This window comes from Zootoca vivipara, chromosome 6 (genome assembly GCF_965207765.1).
Source record: "Zootoca vivipara chromosome 6, rZooViv2.hap1.1, whole genome shotgun sequence".
In the NCBI taxonomy this organism is placed as follows: domain Eukaryota; kingdom Metazoa; phylum Chordata; class Lepidosauria; order Squamata; family Lacertidae; genus Zootoca; species Zootoca vivipara.
This window is the reverse complement of record NC_142589.1, coordinates 41098525-41122154: the sequence shown is the minus strand read 5'-3', so window position 1 is coordinate 41122154 and position 23630 is coordinate 41098525. Positions and strand designations below refer to the sequence as shown.

The 23630-nt window shown below is 42.2% G+C and overlaps 2 protein-coding genes across 6 annotated transcripts in view; one reads left to right on the top strand and one right to left on the bottom strand.

Annotated features, from left to right (window-relative positions):
* CA7 (carbonic anhydrase 7) lies at positions 1–9029 on the top strand. Its single transcript, XM_035119127.3, has 7 exons — positions 1–64; positions 2277–2474; positions 5358–5476; positions 5868–5963; positions 6925–6987; positions 7937–8092; positions 8534–9029. The coding sequence occupies exons 1-7, from the start codon at positions 25–27 to the stop codon at positions 8654–8656; spliced, it is 795 nt and encodes a 264-aa protein (XP_034975018.2). The 5' UTR covers positions 1–24; the 3' UTR covers positions 8657–9029.
* A 12773-nt stretch (positions 9030–21802) lies between these two features.
* LOC148685316 (uncharacterized) overlaps positions 21803–23630 on the bottom strand; it is a 35817-nt gene continuing 33989 nt past the window's right edge. For all 5 annotated transcript variants that reach the window (XR_015950317.1, XR_015950320.1, XR_015950322.1 and 2 more), the window contains one exon: positions 21803–22232. The gene's annotated coding sequence lies outside the window, so the exon portion shown is untranslated. The remainder of the gene's footprint in view (positions 22233–23630) is intronic.

Genomic DNA, 23630 nt, shown 5'->3' with positions numbered 1-23630 from the left:
AGCAGAACGGAATCAGCCTACATAATGACCAGTCATAACTGCTGGGGATATGGGCAGAAAGATGGTAGGTTATATGCAGACCCTTCCCCTTCTGCTTTGAATCCATCCCATCCTTTCTCCGCTCTTCTGCTTATTACACTTATTGCTGTACTCCTTGCAGATGCCAATTGCATGCCATCTTTCCTAGCAAATAGGCAAAGTGCAACAGGCGCTTAAGTGGTTAACCAATAAGCAACTAAGTTTTTATTTTGGTATGAGCTCATACCAAAATAAAAACTTAGTTGGTCTTTAAGGTGCTACTGAAGGAATTTTTTTTTATTTTGCTTCGACTCAGACCAACACAGCTACCTACCTGTAACAATAAGCAACTGTTCAATTATTGCTCGGAAGAGCCACAAGATTCATTGCCTTTCTGCATGCTGGGTCGAAAGCATGACTTGCCTTTACAGCATCTTCTTGTAAGTTTATTCTTCATTAGATAAGGGCAAAGACACCAGGTCTACTGACATTTGTTCATGACCTGTGCCCCCTTTAAGGGCCTTTCCAGATAACCTGCTAGTCAGCAATATGTACCTGTATGCTAATCAAACATTAGTCGGCATGCAAATGGAAAATGGGGTAGCCTTTTCGTGGGAGCAAAACTAGAGAGAAAATGCATGCTCTAGCATTGATCAGGGGAAAGTGCACAGCATTAAAGTAAATCTATAGAAAATATGTCCTCACAAAATGACTGAGTGTGGGTGGGGGAGCATAGCAATTCTGGTGTTTACCATTATTTAAAAGGGCTACGTGGCTACTTCTGTCATCAGATTGTCATCAGGAGGGTGAATGAAGGTAGCTCAAAATGGCATTTTCATGGACCAATGGTGGAACACATTAGAGGTTTGCATGCTCAGGACGAATTCTTGGCTTCTCGTGTGAAAGGTTTCCAAGTAACAGGCCTGGGAAAGTTGTTTGCATTGGAGAGCCTCTCCCAGAAAGCATATATGTGCTGAACTAAATGGTCCAGATACCTCAGTGTGAAACAGCTTCATGTGTGTTCACTGTTCAAAAAAACACAACAGTTCACAGAAAAACTGCGGGTGATAGAGAATAATGCTAGGAAAAAGCAAGACAGCTGCACATGGAAGGAGCCATATCTCCAAGGCAGACCAGCACATAATACTTTGCATATGTAAGATTCCAAGATCCAGTCCCTGGCATCTCTGGGGCACCAGGTGGTAGGGAAGACCTCTGTTTGCCAGGCAATGTAGACAATTGCTGCAAGCACTGGCCTCTGCAGCAGGGTAGGCAACGCTAATCTGCCTTGTGTGCAGGGTTTAGGCTGACTGTGCAAGCAAAGCAGACCTCCTGCATCACTTGAGGAACACTTAGCCTGAGTCTGAGCCCTATATAGGAGCAAGAGTTCTCTGCTTTCAGTTAAAGGGCCTCAGCTCCAAGAGAGAGGCAGAGATTCTGGTTCTACTGGAGCTTCTGCAATGGAGTCCTCTGAGTCAGTGTAATGTCCTCAAGTCGTAGAAGCACTGGCCCCACTGGCTTGTCTTCCATGGAAATGCTGCTGAGACTGCATGAAATTCCCCACCTCACTCAGAATCCTCAACCTCATCTCCTGAATGGAGCTTGTATTCTGACAGTGGGCAGTTGCCCAAGGGGAGGGGTGCAGAACAGGTGTCTCCCAAACCATGTCCACCAGCTATACAGAAACTGGGATGGTGTTTGTGCACATGCCACATAAATGAAAATATTGAGGGCTCCATTGCAGTTCTTTCACAAAAGTCAGGTTTTTTGTGGTAGGAACAATTTTTTTTATTACATTATTCCAGAAAACTAGCTGAATATTGGTGATGTCATGCAGCAGCATGCAAAAAAATCTGGAAAAAATGCACAGCAACTATGCCACTAGAAATGGTGTGTTCAGAAAAGTCCCTGGTTGCTGCATTCTGGAGCTGTGCTCCAGAAGCAATACCTGGAGGGCTACAGTTCCCCACCCTGGTGTAGGCAACACTGAACAAGATGTGCCAATGGTTCTAATGCCTTTTGCCTGCTGTATTTCACTAAAGTTACCTAGTCAGTAAAATAACGTTCTACTAGTCTGATTAGTTCGGGTTTTTCCATATAAGGTCTTACTGAGACAAGCTTTAGTTTGCCCCCTGTAAATGACGGAAGGCAGTACCCAAAATCCTTCTGAGGATAAATAAATAAAAAGCCACCTCACAGTGTCTGAAGGTAAGAATGATGTAACAGTCTTTCCTTTTTTCCCTTTTCCCTTCTCAAAGGACCTCCTGAGTGGTACAAGTCCTACCCCATTGCCCAAGGAAATCACCAGTCTCCAATTGATATAATCCCCACACAAGCCATATATGACCCTTGCCTGAAGCCCCTTAGCGTTTCGTATGAATCGTGCTCATCTATCGACATCTCCAACAATGGGCATTCAGTCATGGTAGACTTTAAGGATGTTGATGACAAAACAGGTGAGTGGTGCATGTTATGTTCAGTGAGTGTGGGGGCCGGGGGGGGAGTTGTCAACTAAGTTCACATTTAAAGCAGAATCTATCTGTCAAATAGACACTTTCCAAAATAATATGAGAACTGAAATACAGCCATTGTTCAAAGTTCATACTTATTCAGAAAATGCATGTATTTGGGGAAAAGTGCATAAAATGAATAAATTAGTGAAAATAACATCGAAAAATGCATTGTGCTAGGATTGCAAAAATGTGTACAGTAGTCAAAACTGTACACAAAAATGTGCTTCTTAGGAGAGATTTGCATGAAAAAGAGAGGAAGGAACAAGGTTTACTTTCCTCTAAGCCCCCTTGGTAGAGAAATGATATTAACATGTAACAAACAATTCCCTCTATTTTCAAAGTGCAGAGGTGAGTGTGGATTATTCAGGGGTGAAAATGGCACCATCCATGCAAAAGGAGGGAGGTATCAGTGAGCTTGGAGGAACTATAAAGTTTGCAGAAGTACCAAACATTATTTAGAAAGCCAGGATGGGAAGGTAAGAGCAAACACAGTCCAATGAGGACACCATACACTTAAAGCCTATTGCTTCCCCCAGAGAATCCTGGGAACAGTAGCTTGCCCCTCGCAGAGCTACAATTCCCAACAACCTTTACAGACATTTCCCAAGATTCTTTGAGGAAGCCATGTATGGTGTGGGTGTGACCCCATGCTCAGTGGCTGCAGAACACAGGCTGGCTATTAGAGAACAAAATGGAAAAACCAAGTGGGATGGAGAAGGGAACGGAATACCCACACCGCAGCATTTTACTGCAGGCTGCACCTGAAAGGGTTTTCTTGATTGGTGAATTTCTTTGGGAAAACAGCACAAGGAGAAAGAGTTAATCCTTCCCTTCCACCATCACACCCACAAGCAACTCTCTCTATATTTGGGGCAACACTGGAATTAGGGGAAGAAGAAAAAAGCCAGATCAATCAGATACGTGGGACAGAGGAGAACTGCTAGGGAAACTTTGCTGGCCCATTGAATTTGTGTCTGTGGGGAGCAGAAGTGTCCCACACTTCTTTTGTCTGTGCCTACACACTAGTATGGTGCTGTTCCAGGTTTTTTTCCAGCCAGGAAAGATGCCTTAAAAGCTATAGTTACAGAGCAGCTGAGTCTCCAGTGACAGGTGAAGAACGTCCATGGTGCCAATTATGAAGTACAGTATTAAGTTGCAGCCTTTGGAATACGTAAGACTTAACTTGTGAAGAATAGTAGTAGATGTCGTTCAGCGAATTCTTCATTTACAGTGGTATTTAGTGACAATGCTTGGGGCTGTAATGAATCCATTCTCACTTAAGCTTAGGAAGGGTGCTTCTGTGCTGCAATAATGCATGAGGTCAAATCCTTGGTTCAGTATATGCTTGTGCATTATATGGCCCCAGCCAGCATGGTCAGTGGTCAGGGACATGGGCATAGCTGGGGGGGGGCAGCTGCTTCTCCTAAATCAATAAAAATACACAGCAAACTGAAGTTCTGTCCCCCAAACAAAAGGACTGCCATCTAACAAAAATCCCGACTACGCCCATGGTCAGGGATGATGGAAGTTGTAGTCCAACAACATCTTGAAGACCTGAGGTTGGGGAAGTCTGGTCTGCGATATCACAAGTTCTTCTAGTGCACACTTTCCGTTTGCACTGGGTTGTCATCACTCAGGCTTGGCTACAGGTGTGCCCTCTTGGCAAGGTGGGGGTGTCCGCAACACAGAGGCATAGCGGGGGTGTGTGTGTGTGTGTACTGGGTGCCACACTGCAGGGGGCGGCACTTACCACAGTGCCTGCATTGCGCCTTCTGCCCTAACATCTTGTAGGAAGCACTGCAGCCCAGTAGTAGAGCACAAGCTTGACACATAGCTGCCAAGTTTTCCCTTTTTTTAAGGGATTTTCCCTTATGCTCAATAGGCTGCCTCGTGAGAAAAGGGAAAACTTGGCAGCTATGGCTTGACATGCAAAGGGTCCCAAATTCAATCCCTAACTGGGAAAGACTCCTGTCTGCTGAAATCTAGGAGAGTATAGACCAGACATGTCCAAAGTCTGTTTCGCAAAAAAAAAAGCTCAACAACTTCAACCCTAAAAAAGTCAACAATTTTGGTCGGCCCTCATGCATGTTTACTTAATCAAATCTAGCCCTCTTTGAAAAAAGTTTGGGCACCCCTGGTATAGACAGTCCTGAGCTAGAGGTTGATATTTGGGGATCTCTCTCTAACCTTTGGGGTTGCATTTCATTCTGAATTTACGGTACAGTATTTAGTTCATTATTTAGTTCAAACAGTAGATGGCACTGTACTTAGTTATATCCGGATGGAGTCTGGCATTTTCTTTTACTGCTCTGTTCTTGTTGAAGAGAAACTGTTTCTCTTCTCTCTTTTTTGTAAGCAACTTATAAGAACCTTGCAGTGTCAATAATACGCAGCCTGGGTTTGCTTGTTTTCCTCCTCCCTCCCTGTACATTTCCTTTTCCTTTTCGTGCTGTGTCTTTTTCATAGCTGCCAAGTTTTCCCTTTTCTCACGAGGAAGCCTATTGAGCATAAGGGAAAATCCCTTAAAAAAAGGGAAAACTTGGCAGCTATGGTCTTTTTAGACTGTAAGCCTGAGGAGCAGGGACTGTGCTTATTTATCTGTAAGCAATTCCGGGAGCCCTTCTGGCAATGTGAATACTATCTGTAAATAAAGCAGATACAGTATTGCAAAGACGTCTTATCACTTATCGAAAGGAAACCAAGCCTTGTTTTGTTGCACCTGGGGCTTTTCCCTGTTAGAGCTATTGAGGTGGATGGAGGGATGTATAATAGGGTCAGCTTCATGGAAGCCAGTTGCCAGTTTTCTGTCTGTCTTCTTGGTTGCAGCGGTCAATGGAGGGCCACTGGAAGATCCTTACAGGCTGAAACAATTCCATTTTCATTGGGGGGCAAGCCAAGACTCCGGATCAGAGCATACCATCGATGGCAACCCTTTTCCTTGCGAGGCGAGTCATTAATTTTGGGTGTCTTTTAAACCCCCTTTTTTAATATATAAATTTGTGCTGGGGTTGCAGAGAAAATCATAGGATGTCAGATTTCTGTGGTCTCCAGAAATCACACCAGCGATGGAGAAGCAGGGCCAGCATCAGTGCCAATTTTGGGTGAGATCTCTCCCAAAATTGGCACAATTTCACTTGAAATCAGCACTGATGGAGCTGCCACTTCACCAGCAGCAACTGATTTGGCAGAGCATGCGGTGCAGGAAGCAGTGGCAGGTATGATGGCCCTGGTGGCGGCAGGAGTGATGTCAGGGCAGGGCAGCACTTTCTGCTTTGCCTCAAGTGACGGAACGGGGTGTGCTGCCCCTGAATACTGGTGTTTGCCTTGTCTCCCCAGCTCCATTTAGTTCACTGGAATGCCAAGAAATATGTGACCTTTGAAGAGGCAGCGGCGGCTCCAGATGGCTTAGCAGTGATTGGTGTTTTCTTAGAGGTAAGAGCCACAAAAGTTGTTGCACTTAAAAACATAGAAGTGTAGGGTTGGAAAGGGCCGCAAGGATCATCATGTTCACCCACCTGCAGGGCAGGAATCACAGCTGAATAATCCCTGTTTGAGGGGGAATGACTGTTCCCCATATAAAAGGGGTGTGCATTTTGCGTGGTCGCGCATAGCACCCTGGGAGCCTCAGGCAGCCTCCAGCAGTTCGGAGGCTGGCACCACCTTCCAAAGCTTGATACCTGTGGTCCCCTCACACACAGCCAGCCGTCCAATCCAGCCAGGGGGGGCGTGTTGCCAGGGGGGGGTTGGCCAGGTAGGAGGAGGTAACCATCCAGTGCCCACAGCAGAAGGTGAGACATACCTGGGAAGCAGTCGATGGCTCCAGAGCTTTCCCACCCTCCACTCCCAAAAATTAATGCTTACATTGCAGGTTAACCTCTTTTTCTTCCGCAGGCGAACACGCACGCAGGCGCTGCTATGACAAGGCCGCTGTTGAAGGGCCGGAAAGGACTTTCCCTGCATTGGCAGGTTTTGCCTTTCCCGTAGCAATTCATCACAACTTTGGCGGTTGCAGGCCTTGGGCGGAATCCTTTAGACATTTACCAAAATGGGGGGGCGAGGGGGAGGTGACCCCCCGCCCCCATTGCGGCAGCGATACCAGGGTTCCCATTAAAGGGGTCTGGGGGGAAGCATTGACCATTCACCCAGGGGCCGTCATTGCCCTCCCTCTCCAGCGGCGGTGAAAAGGGGGGCGGGCTATCTGCTTGAACATATGTTCTCCAGAGCTAGCCCAACCCCCACATATGCTGGATAACCCGGAAATTACCCAGACCCCCGGTTGGGGGGCTGGGAAACAAATTGGTGATAGAGATTGGCAGCTCCTGGTTTGTTGAAACTCTTACTTTCCCCCCCCAAATCCACATTCTTAGGCATCTCTCTCATTTTAAACTCTTAGATTGGAGAAGAACATGCCAGTATGAACAGATTGACAGACGCCTTGTACATGGTCAAATTTAAAGTAAGTTTAAAATACAAATGCAAAGTTTGTTTTGTGTCATGGAAGACTGTCCAGAAACTCCAATTGGTCTAGATTGAATGTGGCAGCCAGGATGCCAGTGGGAGTGGGTTGGTGGGGCACGCAGGGGAGAGCCTTCTCGGTGGCTGCTCCCAGACTTTGGAACTCCTTTCCTAAGGAGGCCAGATTAGCTCCCTCCTCCACGTCCTTCTGCCAGCAGGTGAAGTCTGTTTCATTCTAGCAGGCTTTGGCGAACTGACTGTTTCTTAAGAAAAGTCCTTTTAATAGCGCTGTGCGGCTTTTACTATCTGTATTTTAATATATTTGTTTTTATATTGTTTTAATTCTATCATTGTTTAATTGCTTTTAGACAATTATATTTTGTTTTTAGCGTTTTGTATTTTATATATGCGGTTACAATTTGTGTAAGCCACCTTGAGTCCCAGTCTGTGGAAAAGGCAGGATATAAATAAATATCATTATTATCATCCCATTACACCTATCACATACCCATTGCATTGGTAACCAATTAATTTCTGTGCTTAGGGTACTTCAGACTGTCACTGTTTTTGGGTGGGATTCAACTATACACCAACAAATTCAGCTTGTGCAACAAATCTGCTTCCCCAAAAGATAAATCTTGATCAACACTGATGTAATTTTATGACCACTGAAATTAATAAGACACAATGCTTCCCATAAATCCCCCCCCACCTGGGATTTTGTGAAGTCCTAGTCTAACATGTTAACCACTACACCATGATGACACGTCATGTATTCCCCCCCCCCCCAGTTCCCTTCTCCTTTTTAGCTAAGTCCAATATTTGATCAGCCATTGGACAAGAACAACAGCTTTGCTTTTGCAGCTTCCAGAAGGTTTTATAAAAACAATTTACTTTGTACCTTTAATTTCTATTTTTAATTTTCTAATCCATGCCCATGCTTTTCTCAGGGAACCAAAGCCCAGTTCAAGTCTTTTGACCCCAGCAGCCTCCTGCCCTCTTGTTTAGATTACTGGACATATCCTGGATCCTTGACAACGCCTCCCCTTAATGAGAGTGTGACCTGGATAGTGCTAAAGGAGGCCATCAGAATATCTGACAAACAGGTAAATCTTGGGTGGCGGGCGGGGGGGGGGCTGTCCTTTTTTGCACAAAAGTGCCCATGCTGCCTGCTCTTAAAATCCTGGACACCCCCCCCACCCCCATACAAAAATGCTATTTTATTTAGGAACATATACAAAAAAGCCCAAGAAGGGAGAGAAGCAGCCTTGACGTTTCCCATCAGTCGTTAGCACCTGGACAGCAGACTGTCATGTCACCTGGTCACAGTCTCCCTCTACAGTGAGATGGATTGCATTTCTTTGTTAATTAATTTATTTCTATATTTTCAGCTATCAATTAGGGTATGCAAATACCATGCAAACCTGTGTCCTCTTTGGTCCACTTTTTGGGCAACATGTAAATTGCCATCCTAAATCCATTTGCGTTTTCCTTTCTCTGGCACGACTGATCCTAAGCAAGTAATATCAAGCCCCCTGAATTTACAGATGGAGAAATTCCGTACCCTCCTCTTCACCACAGAAGAAGATGAAAGAATCCAGATGGTGAATAACTTTCGTCCCGCTCAGCCTCTTAAGGGAAGAGTGGTTCGTGCTTCATTCAAGGCTTAAGGAGGTGTGTGGGCATGTAGGAGAAATAGGAACTGAACTTCAAAACATCCAAAGGGCTTCAATATCGGCAAACAAAAGAAAATGGATAATAGACCTGCAGCTTAGAAAACCATCTCAGTGGAACTCTGGGACATCCAAAGTATTGGATCTGAGCATGGATTAAATGAAAATATAATGTACTGTGCTTGTGCTAATCTGGGCTCCCTTCCTAAGTACTGATAGTTGCTTTCTGTTATTATTTTTCAAAATAATACCTGGGGCAGTCCTTATTTTTGCAGTTAGGTCTCTTGGAGCAAACTCCTCAATCTGTCATTATCTTCCAATGAGAAAAATGCTGGGGATGTTGTCGAAGGTGTCCTGGGAACCTTTTTTTTTTTAAAAAAAGGGTGGGATATAAACACTTAAGTTAATAAATAGGCTTTGGAGGACAGGGGGTGGGCGTGGTCCTTATTGTAAGAATAGTCTTACTGTATCAAAGTTGTATCTAAGGATTTTATGAGTGTCTCTATTTTCATCTGTTTGAGGGACACAACTACAAAATAAGTTTCTCGCCTTCAAGGTAGCAGAAAACAGTGTATTGAGGGCACAGCTGAGGGCTCAGAAAGCAAAAGGCAGTCACAGCATAGCGTTCTGCTCCCTATAAAGCTACTTAGAACAGTCCACTTAAACTTTTGCAAACTCTGGATTCTGGGAGAAGCCAAAGAATTGCAGCTGGAAGAAACTGTTCAGATAAAGCATATAAATCTGGCTGTTCCGATAAGGGGCAACAGATGAGTTACTCACTGAATTTAGGTGACTAGGTGTTTCAGATCATTGTAATTCTACTGAACATTTTGTTTTATTCATATTATAAGTAAAGAGCCTGGCTGGAACAAAATGTTGCATTGCAGAGCTCTCCTGTTCATTGCACCTGTCAGGCAGCCAGCTAGCCAGCCAACCGTGTCCTCCTCCACAACGCTCCATTCCACTTCCCCTCACACCCAGTTTTCTGGTCCATTCCACTTCCAACAGTAAGTCAGCATTCTGTGCCCACTCAGCATGCTCAGTCCTCATTGGGATTTCTTTGTGTTTTGCTCCACTCAGCAAGCAGCAACACCTACGGCTAGGGTTGGAGGAGAAATTTAATTCAGTGTGCATTTAAAGCTGAATCTATAAAATTTGCACTTTCCTAAACAATATTCGAATCCCCGCGACGGGGTGAGCTTCCGTTGCTCGGTCCCAGCTCCTGCCAACCTAGCAGTTCGAAAGCACGTCAAAGTGCAAGTAGTTAAATAGGTAAACGGCGTTTCCGTGCGCTGATCTGGTTTGCCAGAAGCAGCTTTGTCATGCTGGCCACATGACCTGGAAGCTGTATGCTGGCTCCCTCGGCCAATAACGTAAGATGAGCGCCGCAACACCAGAGTCGGTCACGACTGCACCTAATGGTCAGGGGTCCCTTTACCTTTTAAACAATACACAAATTGAAGCACAGCTATCCTTTGAAATTCACACTTTTCCAGATTTTGTAATGCAGTTCTCCAACCAATAAAAATGCATATATTGCAGGAAAGTGTACCTGAATAGGGTGGTATCAGTGAAAATAACATACAAAAATGTATTATATTAGGGAAATTGCTTGACAAAATGTGTATGCTGGTCAAAACTGCATATAAAAGTGTGTGTGTTTTAGGAGACATTCACACTATGATGAATTTTAATGAGGATTCTTTTTAAAATGGCAAATTACTGCAAAACGTGAATAACTGAATTTAAGATTGGAAAAATGAGAAGCTGAGATCCTTCCATCCCTCCTTAAAGCCTCAACATCAGAAATAGAAGGAATGATGAATGCAGGCAGATTCAGATGTGGAAGAAGGGACTTGCCAATCAGCAACTGAACAGGCAAAGCAGACACTGCATTGGCACAAAGTTGTGCCACACTAGGACAAAAGGATTAATGTCTCCTGATCAGCTGACTGTCTTAGTCCAAAGATAAAGTAGCAGGAAAACTTGGGAAATTACAATGAAAAGTCTTGCAGTTTTTCCGATTAGAATTAACAGGACACCAGGGGCAATATTTTTTTATAATCATAGACATTTAATAGTTGTGCTCTTAGGTATTCTTATAGCAGTGAGGCCTATAAAAAGCAAAAAGAAGTTTTGCTTGACTGAAAGTTTGGGTTGCTTTGTTGCTCTTGACTGAACTCCATTGCCCTTCATGGTACATATATTTTTGTTCCAATCGATCCTCTTCAAAGTTGTACTTAATGTATTATAAATCTGACTTTGCACAATAAAAAAGGTTCAACCTAATTGTAATCTACCCTCACTCATTTTCCTGCTGATCTATAATGTTGACGCTGTGATATAATTCCGAAGCTGGCATCTCTTCATCAAAATAAATGAGAAATGGGGGAGGGATTCAAGCACATACCATAAATTAAGGTTTGTGCAATTAAAGCAGATTAAAGTGTTCTGCTGCTCTAGCACAACAAATTCACTTTAAAAAATAATCTGACTTTTTGCCATTTGGAAACATGCAAGAAAATGCATTGAAAGGTCTATGTCAGGCTTCCTCAACCTCGGCCCTCCAGATGTTTTTGGCCTACAAATCCCATGATCCCTAGCTAGCAGGACCAGTGGTCAGGGGTGATGGGAATTGTAGTCTGAAAACATCTGGAGGGCCGATGTTGAGGAAGCCTGGTGTAGGATGAACAAATAACTAACAAGAAGATGCAGAAACACCTGCAAGCAAATCAGGAAGAATAAATAGGCCTGCTGGGTCTACTTGACAAGCTGTGGAAACAGGAAACACAATAGCACCTGCTTAACATTCCCCGCCTAAAGCATAGTTAGGCAAACTAAGGCCAGGGGCTATATCCGGTCCAATCACCTTCTAAATCCGGCCTGCAGACGGTGCGGGAATCAGTGTGTTTCTACATGAGTAGAATGCGTGCTTTTATTTAAAATGCATCTCTGGGTTATTTGTGGGGCATAGAAATTCATTCTCCCACCCCCTCCAAAATATAGTCCGGCCCCTTACAAGGTCTGAGGGACAGTGGACCGGCCCCCTGCTGAAAAAGTTTGCTGACCTCTGCAAGGGAGATGGGGAGACACAAAACTGCAGGCAGACTTTCAGGCTGTGGCCACACCAGACATTAAACACATTCCGCCAAAGAATCCCGGGAACTGTAGTTTGTTAAGGGTGCTGGATTTTGTAGTTCTCACAATAAACTATATTTCCTAGTATTCTTTGGGAGGGGTGTATGCTTTAAATATGTAGGTAGCTGTAGTTTACATTTCTGACAATAATGTTCATCTCATAAGGAACCCTCTTAATTAAAGATCTGAAGAACAAGTTAGAAAACCTCAACTCTGTCTCAAACTGTTTTACAGGCCAGACCTCCCCCACCTCCCATCACAATGGCTGTTACATTTTATGAACATGAGAAGATGCCTTATACTGATTCACCCCATTGGTCTATCTTGCTCAACATTGTCTCACATCCTTTCTCAACCTTGTGTTCACAGATGTTGCTGGCCTACAACTCCCATCATCTCTGACCACTGGTCCTGCTAGCTAGGGATGATGGGAGTTGTAGTCCAACCACTGCTGGGAACCCAAAGTTGAGAAAGGCTGGAGTCCGTGCTGACTGGCAGTGGCTCTTCTGAGTGTCAAACAGGGACCTTTCTCAACTCTACCTGGAAATGCTGGGGATTGAAGGTGGGATCTTCTGGGTGTAAAGCACATGCTGTGCTACTGACCCATGTCCTTTCCTACCGTGATCTTTTAACCCTTGTTTCCCTAGGCTCCAGACGGTCAGCCCCTGTTTCTGCTATATAGGTGTCTTCTGTATACTGGAGGTACTGTATACAGCAAGTACTCACTAATAGAAATGGATAATGAAAAAGTTAGTTTGCAAATGCCATCTAGTGGCCTTGATTGACCTAGGCAGCAACATTATGCCCTTACAATGGTACCTCTGGTTACGAACTTAATTCATTCCGGAGGTCTGTTCTTAAGCTGAAACTGTTCTTATCCTGAGGCACACTTTCGCTAATGGGGCCTCCCGCTGCCGCCACACCGCCAGCGCGCGATTTCCACTCTCATCATGGGGCAAAGTTTACAACCAGGATCAGATACTTCCAGGTTAGCGGAGCTCGTAACTTGAAGCGTTCGTAACCAGAAGCGTTCGTAACCAGAGGTATCACTGTATTTGAGAGTAAGTTCCCATGTAGGCAATATATTTAAAACAGTATCATACCACTTTAAACAATCATGGACTTCCCCTCCAAGAATCCTGGGAACTGTAGAGTGCCCTTTGACCATGCTGGTTGGGGCTGATGGGAGCTGGGAATCCAACAACCCCTAGGGGGCCACGGGTTCCCCACCCCTGATTTTTGAGGATAGAGATCCATCCAAATTGGGGTTGTCTGAGAACCTCCTTTGTTCCTGAGAATTCACAGCTGATAATTCAGCTAGCCGTACACTTGTAACACTTGAGACAATATTGAAAGTTGCTTTTGAATCCTTTCATGTGCCGAGAGTTCAAGGAGGTGTTGCTAGACATGCCGTCTCTTTTGTGGCACAGCAGGCGATCATGTGGGGTGCATTCCAGGTGTGACTGATCAGGAAATGGGTGCAAGTGACAAAGTACAGCCTTGCATCGGTGGGGTTTCAAAGTTGCACAAAGGTTGAGGAGATAGATACAACATGAAAGCAATCCAGAGGCTGCACGATAAGGCCATATGATAAGTCTCTTATCACATAGCTCCTTGTAGAGGCTTTCAGCAACACCCTTCTTCATTTATGAAGGTGTTTCAGGTCATTCCAGATAATATTAAAAAAATACTGTGCACATTTGCACTTTTAATTTCCCAATATACTTGCTGGGAAATGAGGACTGTTGAAATCTTTGAGGGTTCTCTTTCAGTAGGGATGATGTAGAAATTCAATTCACATTTCAATGTGAACTTACGGTACCTAACTCACACTTTCTGAAGCAAAATGTGAACCAAAACACAGCCATCCTTGAAAATTCGAAAAGGTTTCCCAATTTTTGCAGTGCAGTTGTCCAGCAAAGTAATGTGTTCGAAAATGCATATACTGTACTAGGATAAAGTGTGCATTAAAATGCTTATGTTAATGAACATAATATACACTGTATATTGCATTGTATGAGGAAAATTTGCTTTGCAAAAATATGTCTTTTAGGTAGAATTACATGCAAAAACTTGTGCATTAGGAGAAGAAATCAGCACTGGTTTCATGAAGACTTTTTGAAAATAAATAAATTGCAAACTGATGTGGAAATGTGGAGAACTGAACCTAACATTTTAAAAATGTATCATTGCAAGACTGATTGTTTCACTCATCCACACTTTTAAGTGGAAGTAACAGAAACTGGGCACTGCCTCATTATTACCAGGGTTGAGGTGACCCTCAGCTATGTCACATAATGAGTTGTGAACCGGCAGTGACAGAAAGAGATATTGGGTTTGGTGTGGATAGCTCAATGAATATGTTAGATCAGTGTGCAAGTAGCTCTTAAAAAGGTGAGTTCCATGTTAGGCATCATTAGGAAAGTAATTGAAAATAAAAGTACTGATATCATAATGCTGTTATGGAGCCAGTTTTGGCTGGACTGTGTATCAAGCTAGAAAAAGAAGGTTGTGGGAATAGCTGCCACTATGTCAGGCTGTATGTGAAGTGTGAATACTTTGATGAGCAAAGGAAGGTAAACAAGTTAATTCCAGAAGGGTAGCTGGTGCATATGCATGGAAGGACAGGGAATAAAATTTACGGGACTGAAACTAAAATTAAAGGGCAACTCAGTAGTGAAGGAAAATAAAGTTGTCTTTTGACCACTTGCACTTATAAGCAATATCTTGCCCCTTCTGTATTTACTCTGTTTGAAATTTGTTTGCGATTCTGGGACCACAGGATTTGCTCTCTGTTTTTTATTCTAAAGGTTCAATGGTAGATTCTGCTGTATTAAAAGTGGAGAATGTTTTGCTGTGACCTATGGCTGGCACGTTGAGCCAGCCTGTCTGGGTTGCCCATTCTCCTATTTGTGAAAAAATAGGTGTTGTGCATTTATTAAAATACTAATCTGTCAGTAACTGGGTGTGACTGCAGATTTACAGCTAGAAGTGGTACTGGATGTGTCCACTGCCTGCAGTAGGCGCTGTGGTCTAAACCACTGAGCCTCTTGGGCTTGCTGATCGGAAGGTCAGCATTTCAAATCTGCTGACGGGGTGAGCTCCTGTTGCTCTGTCCCAGCTCCTGCCAACCTAGCAGTTTGAAAACACACTAGTGCAAGTAGATAAATAGGTACCACTGTGGTGGGAAGGTAAACGGCATTTCCATGCACTCTGGCTTCCTTCAAGGTGTTCTGTTGTGCATGGTTTGATCATGCTGGCCACATGACCCAGAAAGCTGTCTGTGGACAAACGCTGGCTCCCTCTGTCTGAAGCGATATGAGCGCTGCACCCCATACCCACCCATGACTGGACTTAACCACCCAGGAGTCATTTACAGTACCTTTACCTTTACTGCCTGCAGTAGGGTATAGAAATGTGGCGATAAATGACTACTGGAAACTGTTCCTCCTGTTTAAAATTAAATTTAAGATTTAAATTTAACATTTATCCTGATTTACTTGCACAAAACTTATGCAGAGGTTAGACTACATCAAAGCTATATTGAACATTTGTGATTATTTGTTTGGGGGAGGTTATACAAACCTGTCTAATTTGCACTGTCTGAAATAATACACAAACAAAAACACAGCCATCCTTCAAATCTTGCACTTCTTTGGGTTTTACAATGCAGTTCTCCAACCAAAATATTTATACAAAAATGTGAATGTTAGAGTAAAGTGCGCGCACGCGCGCACTCACACACACACACACACACAAATTCTTTATTGAAATTCATTAATGTCATTACAAATTTAACTTCACACATACACATACATACAAGAAAATATTCTTAAATTAATTTAACATAAAAATGTTAATTTAACCTTCTAATTCCGCTTAGATATCTGTTAAGCTAAAATCATATAATATTACATAAAATAAAGTAAAAACAACAAACTAAAGTAAAATAAATATGGACTGCACTGCATATATCAGTGAAAATAAAGTGCATTCTTTTAGCAAAAACTGCACAAAAGATATGTATATTGGGATAAATGCACACTGAAAGTCTGATGAATTTTCATGGGGACATTAAAAAAATATTGCAAATGTGGAAATTAGGAGAACTGAACTGAAGATTGCAAAAATGAGAAGCGGAGATAAACCAAAATGGACAGATTTGCCCATTCTTAATCCTGATTTGCATTCAGAGTTTTTAGATACATGTTTGAGTTCACTATTTCCTTCCACACTTTTCAGTGCATTCCTACATCACTCACATAACCGCAAAAAAAATAATCTGGTTTTTGTTGTTGTTGTTTGTTTGTTAATTGCGCAAACCTAAATCTACTCTGTGTGCATAAATCCTTTCTGCAAAATATTGACAGGCTGGAGGCTGCATGTGTCAATATAGCTGTTGGCTGGCCAGATGCCAAAGAGGGCAGGGCCCCTGCACTTTCAGCAGCTGTGTAGAAATTTGTGCCTGTGTAGCTTGTCATGTAAGCTGCACCCATTGAAATTTCCCCTCCTCCACAGCTGTTAAAAGTGCATGAGCTCTGTGTCCTCTGTGGCTTCTGCTTGCCTCCAAAGTAGCAGTAATTGAGGCTGCAATCCTATACACATTTAGTTAGAAGTAAATTCCATTGAACTCACTGGGATTTACTTATGAGAAGACATGTATAAGATTGCATTTTTAGAGTTGCATCTCTCCCCCAACCCCTGGCACTGCCTTTGAAATTGTTAAACGAGAAAGTTAGGGTGTGTGGCTTAGGGTGGAATAGAGTGTAACTAGTTTTGTCCTGGGCAGAAATATTTTAATGGATCGGTTCTTTCAATGGCAGCATACTCCCTGTCCTCTTTTTTTAATGCATAGTTTGATATTTTTCAAAACAACTGTACAAATAATGCAGATGGCATGTTTATATTTTTATTGAGGAGTAATGTGGGAATATAGTTATTTGCAAAAGGTACGGTAAGTACAAACAGATCCTTATGAAATAATGATAAAAGGTAAAGGACCCCTGACAGCTAAGTCCAGTCGCAGACGACTCTGGGATTGCAGCGCTCATTTCGCTTTACAGGCTGAGGGAGCCGGCGTTTGTCCACAGTATTTCTGTGTCATGTGTCATGACTAAACCGCTTCTGGCGCAATGGAACACCAAAACCAGAGCATCACATGGAAATGCCGTTTACCTTCCTGCTGTAGCCTATTTATCTACATGCACTTTGAAGTGCTTTCAAACTTCTAGGTTGGCAGGAGCTGGGACTGAGCAACGGGAGCTCACCCCATTGTGGGGATTCAAACTGACGACCTTCTGATCAGTAAGCCCAAGAGGCTCAGTGGTTTAAACCACAGTGCCACCCACGTCCCTTGAAATAATGATGGTTGAGTACAAACATCAACCATTTTTTTTATCTAGCAGAATGCTTCTTTTTTACATTGGGCTTGGTAGAGATCTTCTTTTATGAACTACACAAACCCCCTGCCACAAAAGTTTATTTACTACAGTATTGCCATTAGCTCCTGAATTGCCTTTTGTGTTTTCCCAAATATGATTTATTACATATTTATGGAAACGGGAAGGGGCCTTTTTGGATGAGTAAGTTGTTTATTTCCAACAAGCTCCTGGCTGTCTGCTGTTTCGTTTACCTTGCTCAATTTGTAGTTGAAAAGACATGGCCCTAATGAGAAATCAGTAAGTTATCTGTGTGTTTCCTGAATGCTGAGTTTACTTTTAGAGGAAGATTTTATTGTCTGTCCAGAACCCCTGCAGGTGATATTAGACTTTGCTCATAACCCAGGATTAGTGTGCTGATCTTTATATTAAGAAATTAGAATATCTATTCATCTCTTTCAGGATATGTCTAGGATAACAACCAGCACCAGGGTCAATATAGTTCATTGAAGGGTTTATTTTATATCAGGTTATACCCCTTGGTGGGGCCCCTGGCAGCTTAGCCCTCCGAGGCCTGGGGGAAGTATACCCGGCCTCGTGCCTCCTGCTCTTCACGGTCCTGGTTTAAAGTCAGATCATTGCCTTTACCAAATTTACCACCCTGCTCCCTATTTAAATATGAGTGTCTAAAAATCGTGACTACGCAGGAAAACATTATGTGCCCAACTTCAGTGGAATGAACATCAGGTCTCTGAAGATGTTAGCATTTCTGTGCACTATGGACCGTGTCAGTACAAAATTCATCTTCAGTGTCAATTATGGGTATTTTTATGTAACTCAAGGTGGACCAGGAGAAGACTGCAGGTGCTATTGCCAGTTTGGTGCAGTTTAGGGCTGCCATAAGTCCAGATTTTCCAAGATTTCCAAGGTGGAATTGATGTCTGAGGGGAATTTCTGAAAGGCAGCGCTTTGTCCTGGATCTTAGGCGAGGTTTTTACCTTTTGAAAAACGGCAACCCTAGTTGTGCTTGGAAAGTTTGTCTTAAAAAGGGATTTGTTCCAGTTCCAATACCTTTCTCATGAGGTCAACCTGGCAAGGCTTGCTGGGGCAGGTTGTTGAAGAAACAAAAGACGATAATGGCCTGGTTTGTTTGATAATGGCAAGCCATGACAGTGCAGCCTCTGTAGCTTTTGGGGCAGGATTACTGTTGGCCTGATGTAAACAATAGAGAAATGTGCCTTTTGCAGTGAGCTTGAGAAACGGAGGTTGCCAGGGTGATGGTGGGCAGGGGCACGATACTGGAAGCTGAAGTGGAGGAGTTGTTTGCTGCAAGTGCTCCTGGGAAGGAGGGAGAGAAGAACTTCATTTGGGGACTGAAGGGCAGCAGCCATGCTGGCTGGCTGGAGCAGGCTGTTACGGAGAGACACTTAGGATGGCTCTGAATCCAATGCTGAGCTGCTAGGAAGGACAAGTCCTTCAGGATGTGAATACTGTAATCTGCAATCCATCTAGGTGCAGGTTGTATATATGTGAACAGGTCATATATCATAAAAACACTGCAGTCTTTGTTTTGCCTCATTGCCCCCAAAGGGAACACAGACCCCGGCAAGCGTGCCTGATACCCTTGGAATCTCGCACTGCTGATGGAGACAGGGTGGCGAGTAATTGCTCCATTTTAACCTCCGTGCGCAGACAGCCCTGAAATCTCTCCTCCAGCTACCTTTCCCCTCCAGTTCCTACCTACAAATCTTTTTTGGAATGATGTGTGCTTTTTATAGAATTGCCCTGCTATTAATTGAGGTTAATCACAGAGACTTACCTATTTTCAGACAGTTCACTTCCAGTAAACTATTTAAGGGAGTAATCTGGATTAACAACATAATATGAATGAACACTTTTGTGGAAATCAGTTAGGTAATAGCCTGGCAGGTAAGAGTATGAGCTGTGAGCCAGGAAGCTTTTGCTTCAAAATTTCGCTTTAGTCATGAATTACTAGGCAGATATAACGAAGTCACTATTTCTCATGTTCAACCCCTTATCTTCAATATGGAGATAATAAGGCCTGCTCCGCAAGGGTGTTATAATAAGGGTTACTAAATACGTGTTTGCATTGCATTCAGGAGTAATACCTGTGGCTCTCCAGATGTTGCTGAACTACAACTCCCATAACTAATTAATTTATTTATTTTTAATTGTACTGCAATTTCATTTAAAAATATCAAAGTAATTTACAACCACTATATCTATTCTATACAATAAAAATCACATAAAGTGTGAAACTCACATTATGATCAGGTATTACAGATGATGTTTTCATTATTAATTAAGTTAGCTATATTCCGGGTTACAGCCTTGGTTGATAATTCATTGGTCAGTAAACTTTTGCTCACTTCATGCTGATAGAAATCTGGTTGTACATAGGCACAAATGATTTCAGTATGGAAAGCAGGGAGGTGACATATACGATAGTGGAGAAAGTGAACTGAGGGATTTTCTGTGTCTCCCCCCCCCCCCTCTTAAGACTGACTGGGTTCATACAGAGAAATTGGCAAGAGAAAGTACTTCTTCACACAACACCTAATTAACTTGGGGAATTTGCAGCCACAGGATGTGGTCAAGTGGCTTAGAAGGCTTAGAGAAATTCATGGAGGATAGAGCAATCAGTGGTTATTTTCCACAATAGCTAAATGGAAATATCCCAAAGTAGCAAAGGTTACTGGGGGAGGGCGAGGATGTAGGAGAGCTTTGGCTTCCTCACCCTGCTTATGGTGCTTCCTAGAGGCACCTGATCAGTCACTGTTAGAACAGGATGCTGGACAGAGACTTTGTACATCATCATCATTAGTCACAATTTATTCTTTTAGCAATTATCAGTTCTCAACAAAACTAAATTTAAAAAATCACCTCATATCATGTTATGCAAATAAATGTAAATTAACATAAAACTAAAATATTTATTCTAAAAAATTCAAAACCTACATGAATTTGCTTTTACAGGACATACTTCCTTGTATAAAAGCCAGTCAGTTTTCCTAGAATGTGTTTCTGTATCCACTTGCCAGTTTTGCTCTGAAACAATGTTATTTTTGCCATTATAGCCAAATCCCAAACATTGTTAGGCCATTCTTCCCAGTGAGGGAGTAATGTAACTTTCCAGTTTTGTGCCAATAACATCCTTGCTGTTAATAAATGGGAAATTTCCTTTTTTAAAAAAGAAAAGAAAAAGAAAAATGACATAAAGTTCAGCAATATCAATACAAGATCTAAGAGTATTTCATATATCAATATTTTTGTCATCAATCTAGTAATCACCTTCCAATATCTTTCTGCATAACTACATGGCCACCACATACGTCCCATTCTCTGTTTTGCACCCCCAACGTATTATTCGGAGTTTGGTGAAGGTTGAAGAAAACTGGTCAGGCAAGTTTCTTTGAAGACAAAGACCAGCTGGCCACTTTAGTGCCTGGATGAGAACTTCAAAGGGATGAGTTGGGTTATGATTAGCTGTATCTACATGAGATCGAAACAAAATTAAAAAAATCCTTCCCGTAGCACCTTAGAGACCAACTAAGTTTGTCATTGGCATGAGCTTTCGTGTGCATGCACACTTCTTCAGATGCAGATTTTTTTATTATTTTGTTTCAACTACGTCAGACCAACACGGTTACCTACCCGTAACTACATGAGATCATAACTGTTGTTACTTAAAGTTTTCAGCAGTGGTCCCTCACTTGTGGAATGCTCTCCCCAGGGAGACACACCTGGCACCATCTTTTGTTAAAGGCACAAAAGACCTTTCTATTTGCCAAGGCTTTCATTCCTTAGGGTTTAGTGGGATGGGATCTGTCATCTATCTGTATAAATGTGTTTTTTAGCCCTTTATGAGTTATGTTGGTTTTTAATGTAAGTTGCCTTGAGTCACTTTTGTGAGAAAAGTTTTTAACAAATATAAACACCACCACCACCACCACCACCACCAAGTGTTTGCCAATAAGAGGGCAACATATTCATGCTCGTCACCAGACATTCAGCATTATCTGAGATCAATCTGTGGGTAAAAAAGACTTCCAGTAGGTCTGTTCTCCAGGTGACTTTCACACAGTACACTTTGTTCATATCTATTGTCTGTCTGCTTGGGGCAAACAGTTATTGGAATGATACAGGTTAATGGGCAGGCACTGTGTGGAAGAACTTTTCATTGGAGCTGGAGATTTTACAGTGATATTTGGGTATGTTTCTGCCTTATGCACCTTTAAAAGAAATGAAGGTTGTTTAAGGTAGTTGTTCCTATCTGTGCTGTGGCTTTATGTGACAATCTCATGCTGTACTTCTTAAAGGAATGAATATAGGAAGCAGCATAATACTCAATTGGAACATTTGATCCATCTTGCTCAGTAATAGCAGTGGGAATCCAGGGTTTCAGGCAGGTGTCTGTTCAACCTGTCACAGAGCGAATCACTTTTGGAAACTGAGGTTATTAGGCTGTGTTATCGGAAGTGTTATAATTGTGTGTGTCTTGATCTCGTGCTGGATCAGCACAGCAGTATTTCTGGAAATAAACACAAACTGGACTGCAGTCAGCGCTAATGAATTTCTCTGCACAAGAAAAGAAAGAAAAAACTACTTTGTACTTTTTGACCGATTAAATTTTTAATGTAATTGTATCTTACATCAAAAGTGGTTTGTTAAATGACAAATGGAAGAAAACTGAGTGCATTGAAAATGTCCTCTTAAGTAAACCTTCTAATATGCAATAACAACAAAGTGTTATGTTTGGCATAAGCTTTTGTGGATGAGAGTCTACTTCATAAGTTGTGTGATCCTAACATGCAGCTATTACAATAACAGTATTTTATTATCTGGTGATCTGTTGCTCATACATTATTGGTTGTATGCAACTCTGAGTAGACCCATTGAAATTAATACACATGACTAACTTAGGTCAATTCATTTCTTTGGGTCTACTTTGAGTAGAACTTAGTTGGAATGACCCCAGTTAGCTTTGATGTGGCTCGTGAGTGTCCATTTCAATTTCCATGCAGTTCCGTGTTGCACTGCAAAGAGAAGGTTAAAGAAATATATAAAATGCACAGGCCAGAAGCAAACAGGACTATAGTACAGGATCAATGCTGTTCTACTAGTTGGATTTATATGCTTTTATAATTTTATTATAAAAAGTAAACTATTCTCAAATGGATAATATAAGATATTTTATCTGTTATCTTTACAGATAGTAAATAGACTTGGCCAGGAAGTGTTCCTGTCCTTGAGGAATGAGCTGAACACTTACTGGTAACTGTCATCACCAACATTTTATATATGTAGGCAGTTAGTTACTGTTTAACTCTGTAGTATCTTATGTTTGCTTCTGATTACCAATACTGTGATGTAAGTTCATCACAAGAACTTCAGCCCCAGCTACGTGCAGTAACTACCATTTGCAACCCCAGCCCTTTTACTATCTAAACCTGATTATTGTTTAGCAACTCATGTTGTGTGGGGTAGGAGTGAAAACACCTTTCCACATGGTTGCACCACATTGTCAGCTTTTAAGCAGCTACTGTATGACTACCACTCATCACTGAATACACCCACAGAGGATGTAGAATATGTGGGTAGGAGCTTCATGCTGGAATGATATCTCTTTATAAAAAACTAAAATTAAAATGCAAACACTTATAGTTAAAACAAAAACAAATAAGCAAGAAGGGTAAACCAAAGATTACTATACTATCAATATAAGGTTTACCCTTATATTGTTTACTGGTGACATCTTTAAGTTAACTTAAAGGATAAAAAGTCATGAGGTCGAATTTTTTCTTTATGCTACATTTTATGCAAAAAGGCATAAATGTTGGATGTCATGGGAAAAAACCATGTTGCAATTTGCAATATTTGCAACTGCCGTCTGTAATAAAGTTCAGGCTGGGGTTTTTCCATCATAACCACCAACATCCTTTTCCTCTCCCTTCTTCCTCCCTGCCTTTACTGAACTTTTGAATTTCATGTCCATTTGACCTGTTTATATTTACTCCACCAGCACCCATTCTTTCTGAGGATAATACTTCATGATGTGTCAGAAAGTATATATGCCATACAAAATTTGTTATGTATTTATTACACTTAAAGCCCACCCTTCCTTCAAGGAACTCAGGGGTCCATAAGTGGTTCTTCCCTTCATTTTCTCCTTACAGCAACCCTGTGAAGTAGGCCAGAAGCAAAGATAAAGAAACGTCTCCAATGGCTGGGGGGGGATTTGAACCCCTCTCTCCCAATCTTCTCTAACCACATCACGTTGCCTTAGTTAGTTTTTAAGCTGCCACAGAATACTCATCGCTTATCCAGCCTGAAGAAAAGCTCTGGTGAGTTTGAAAGTTTACTCTCTCCGTTGTGACCTTTGAGGTAACAGCCAGAAAGAGGCCTTGACACTGCAATATTTAAGGTTAAGACTT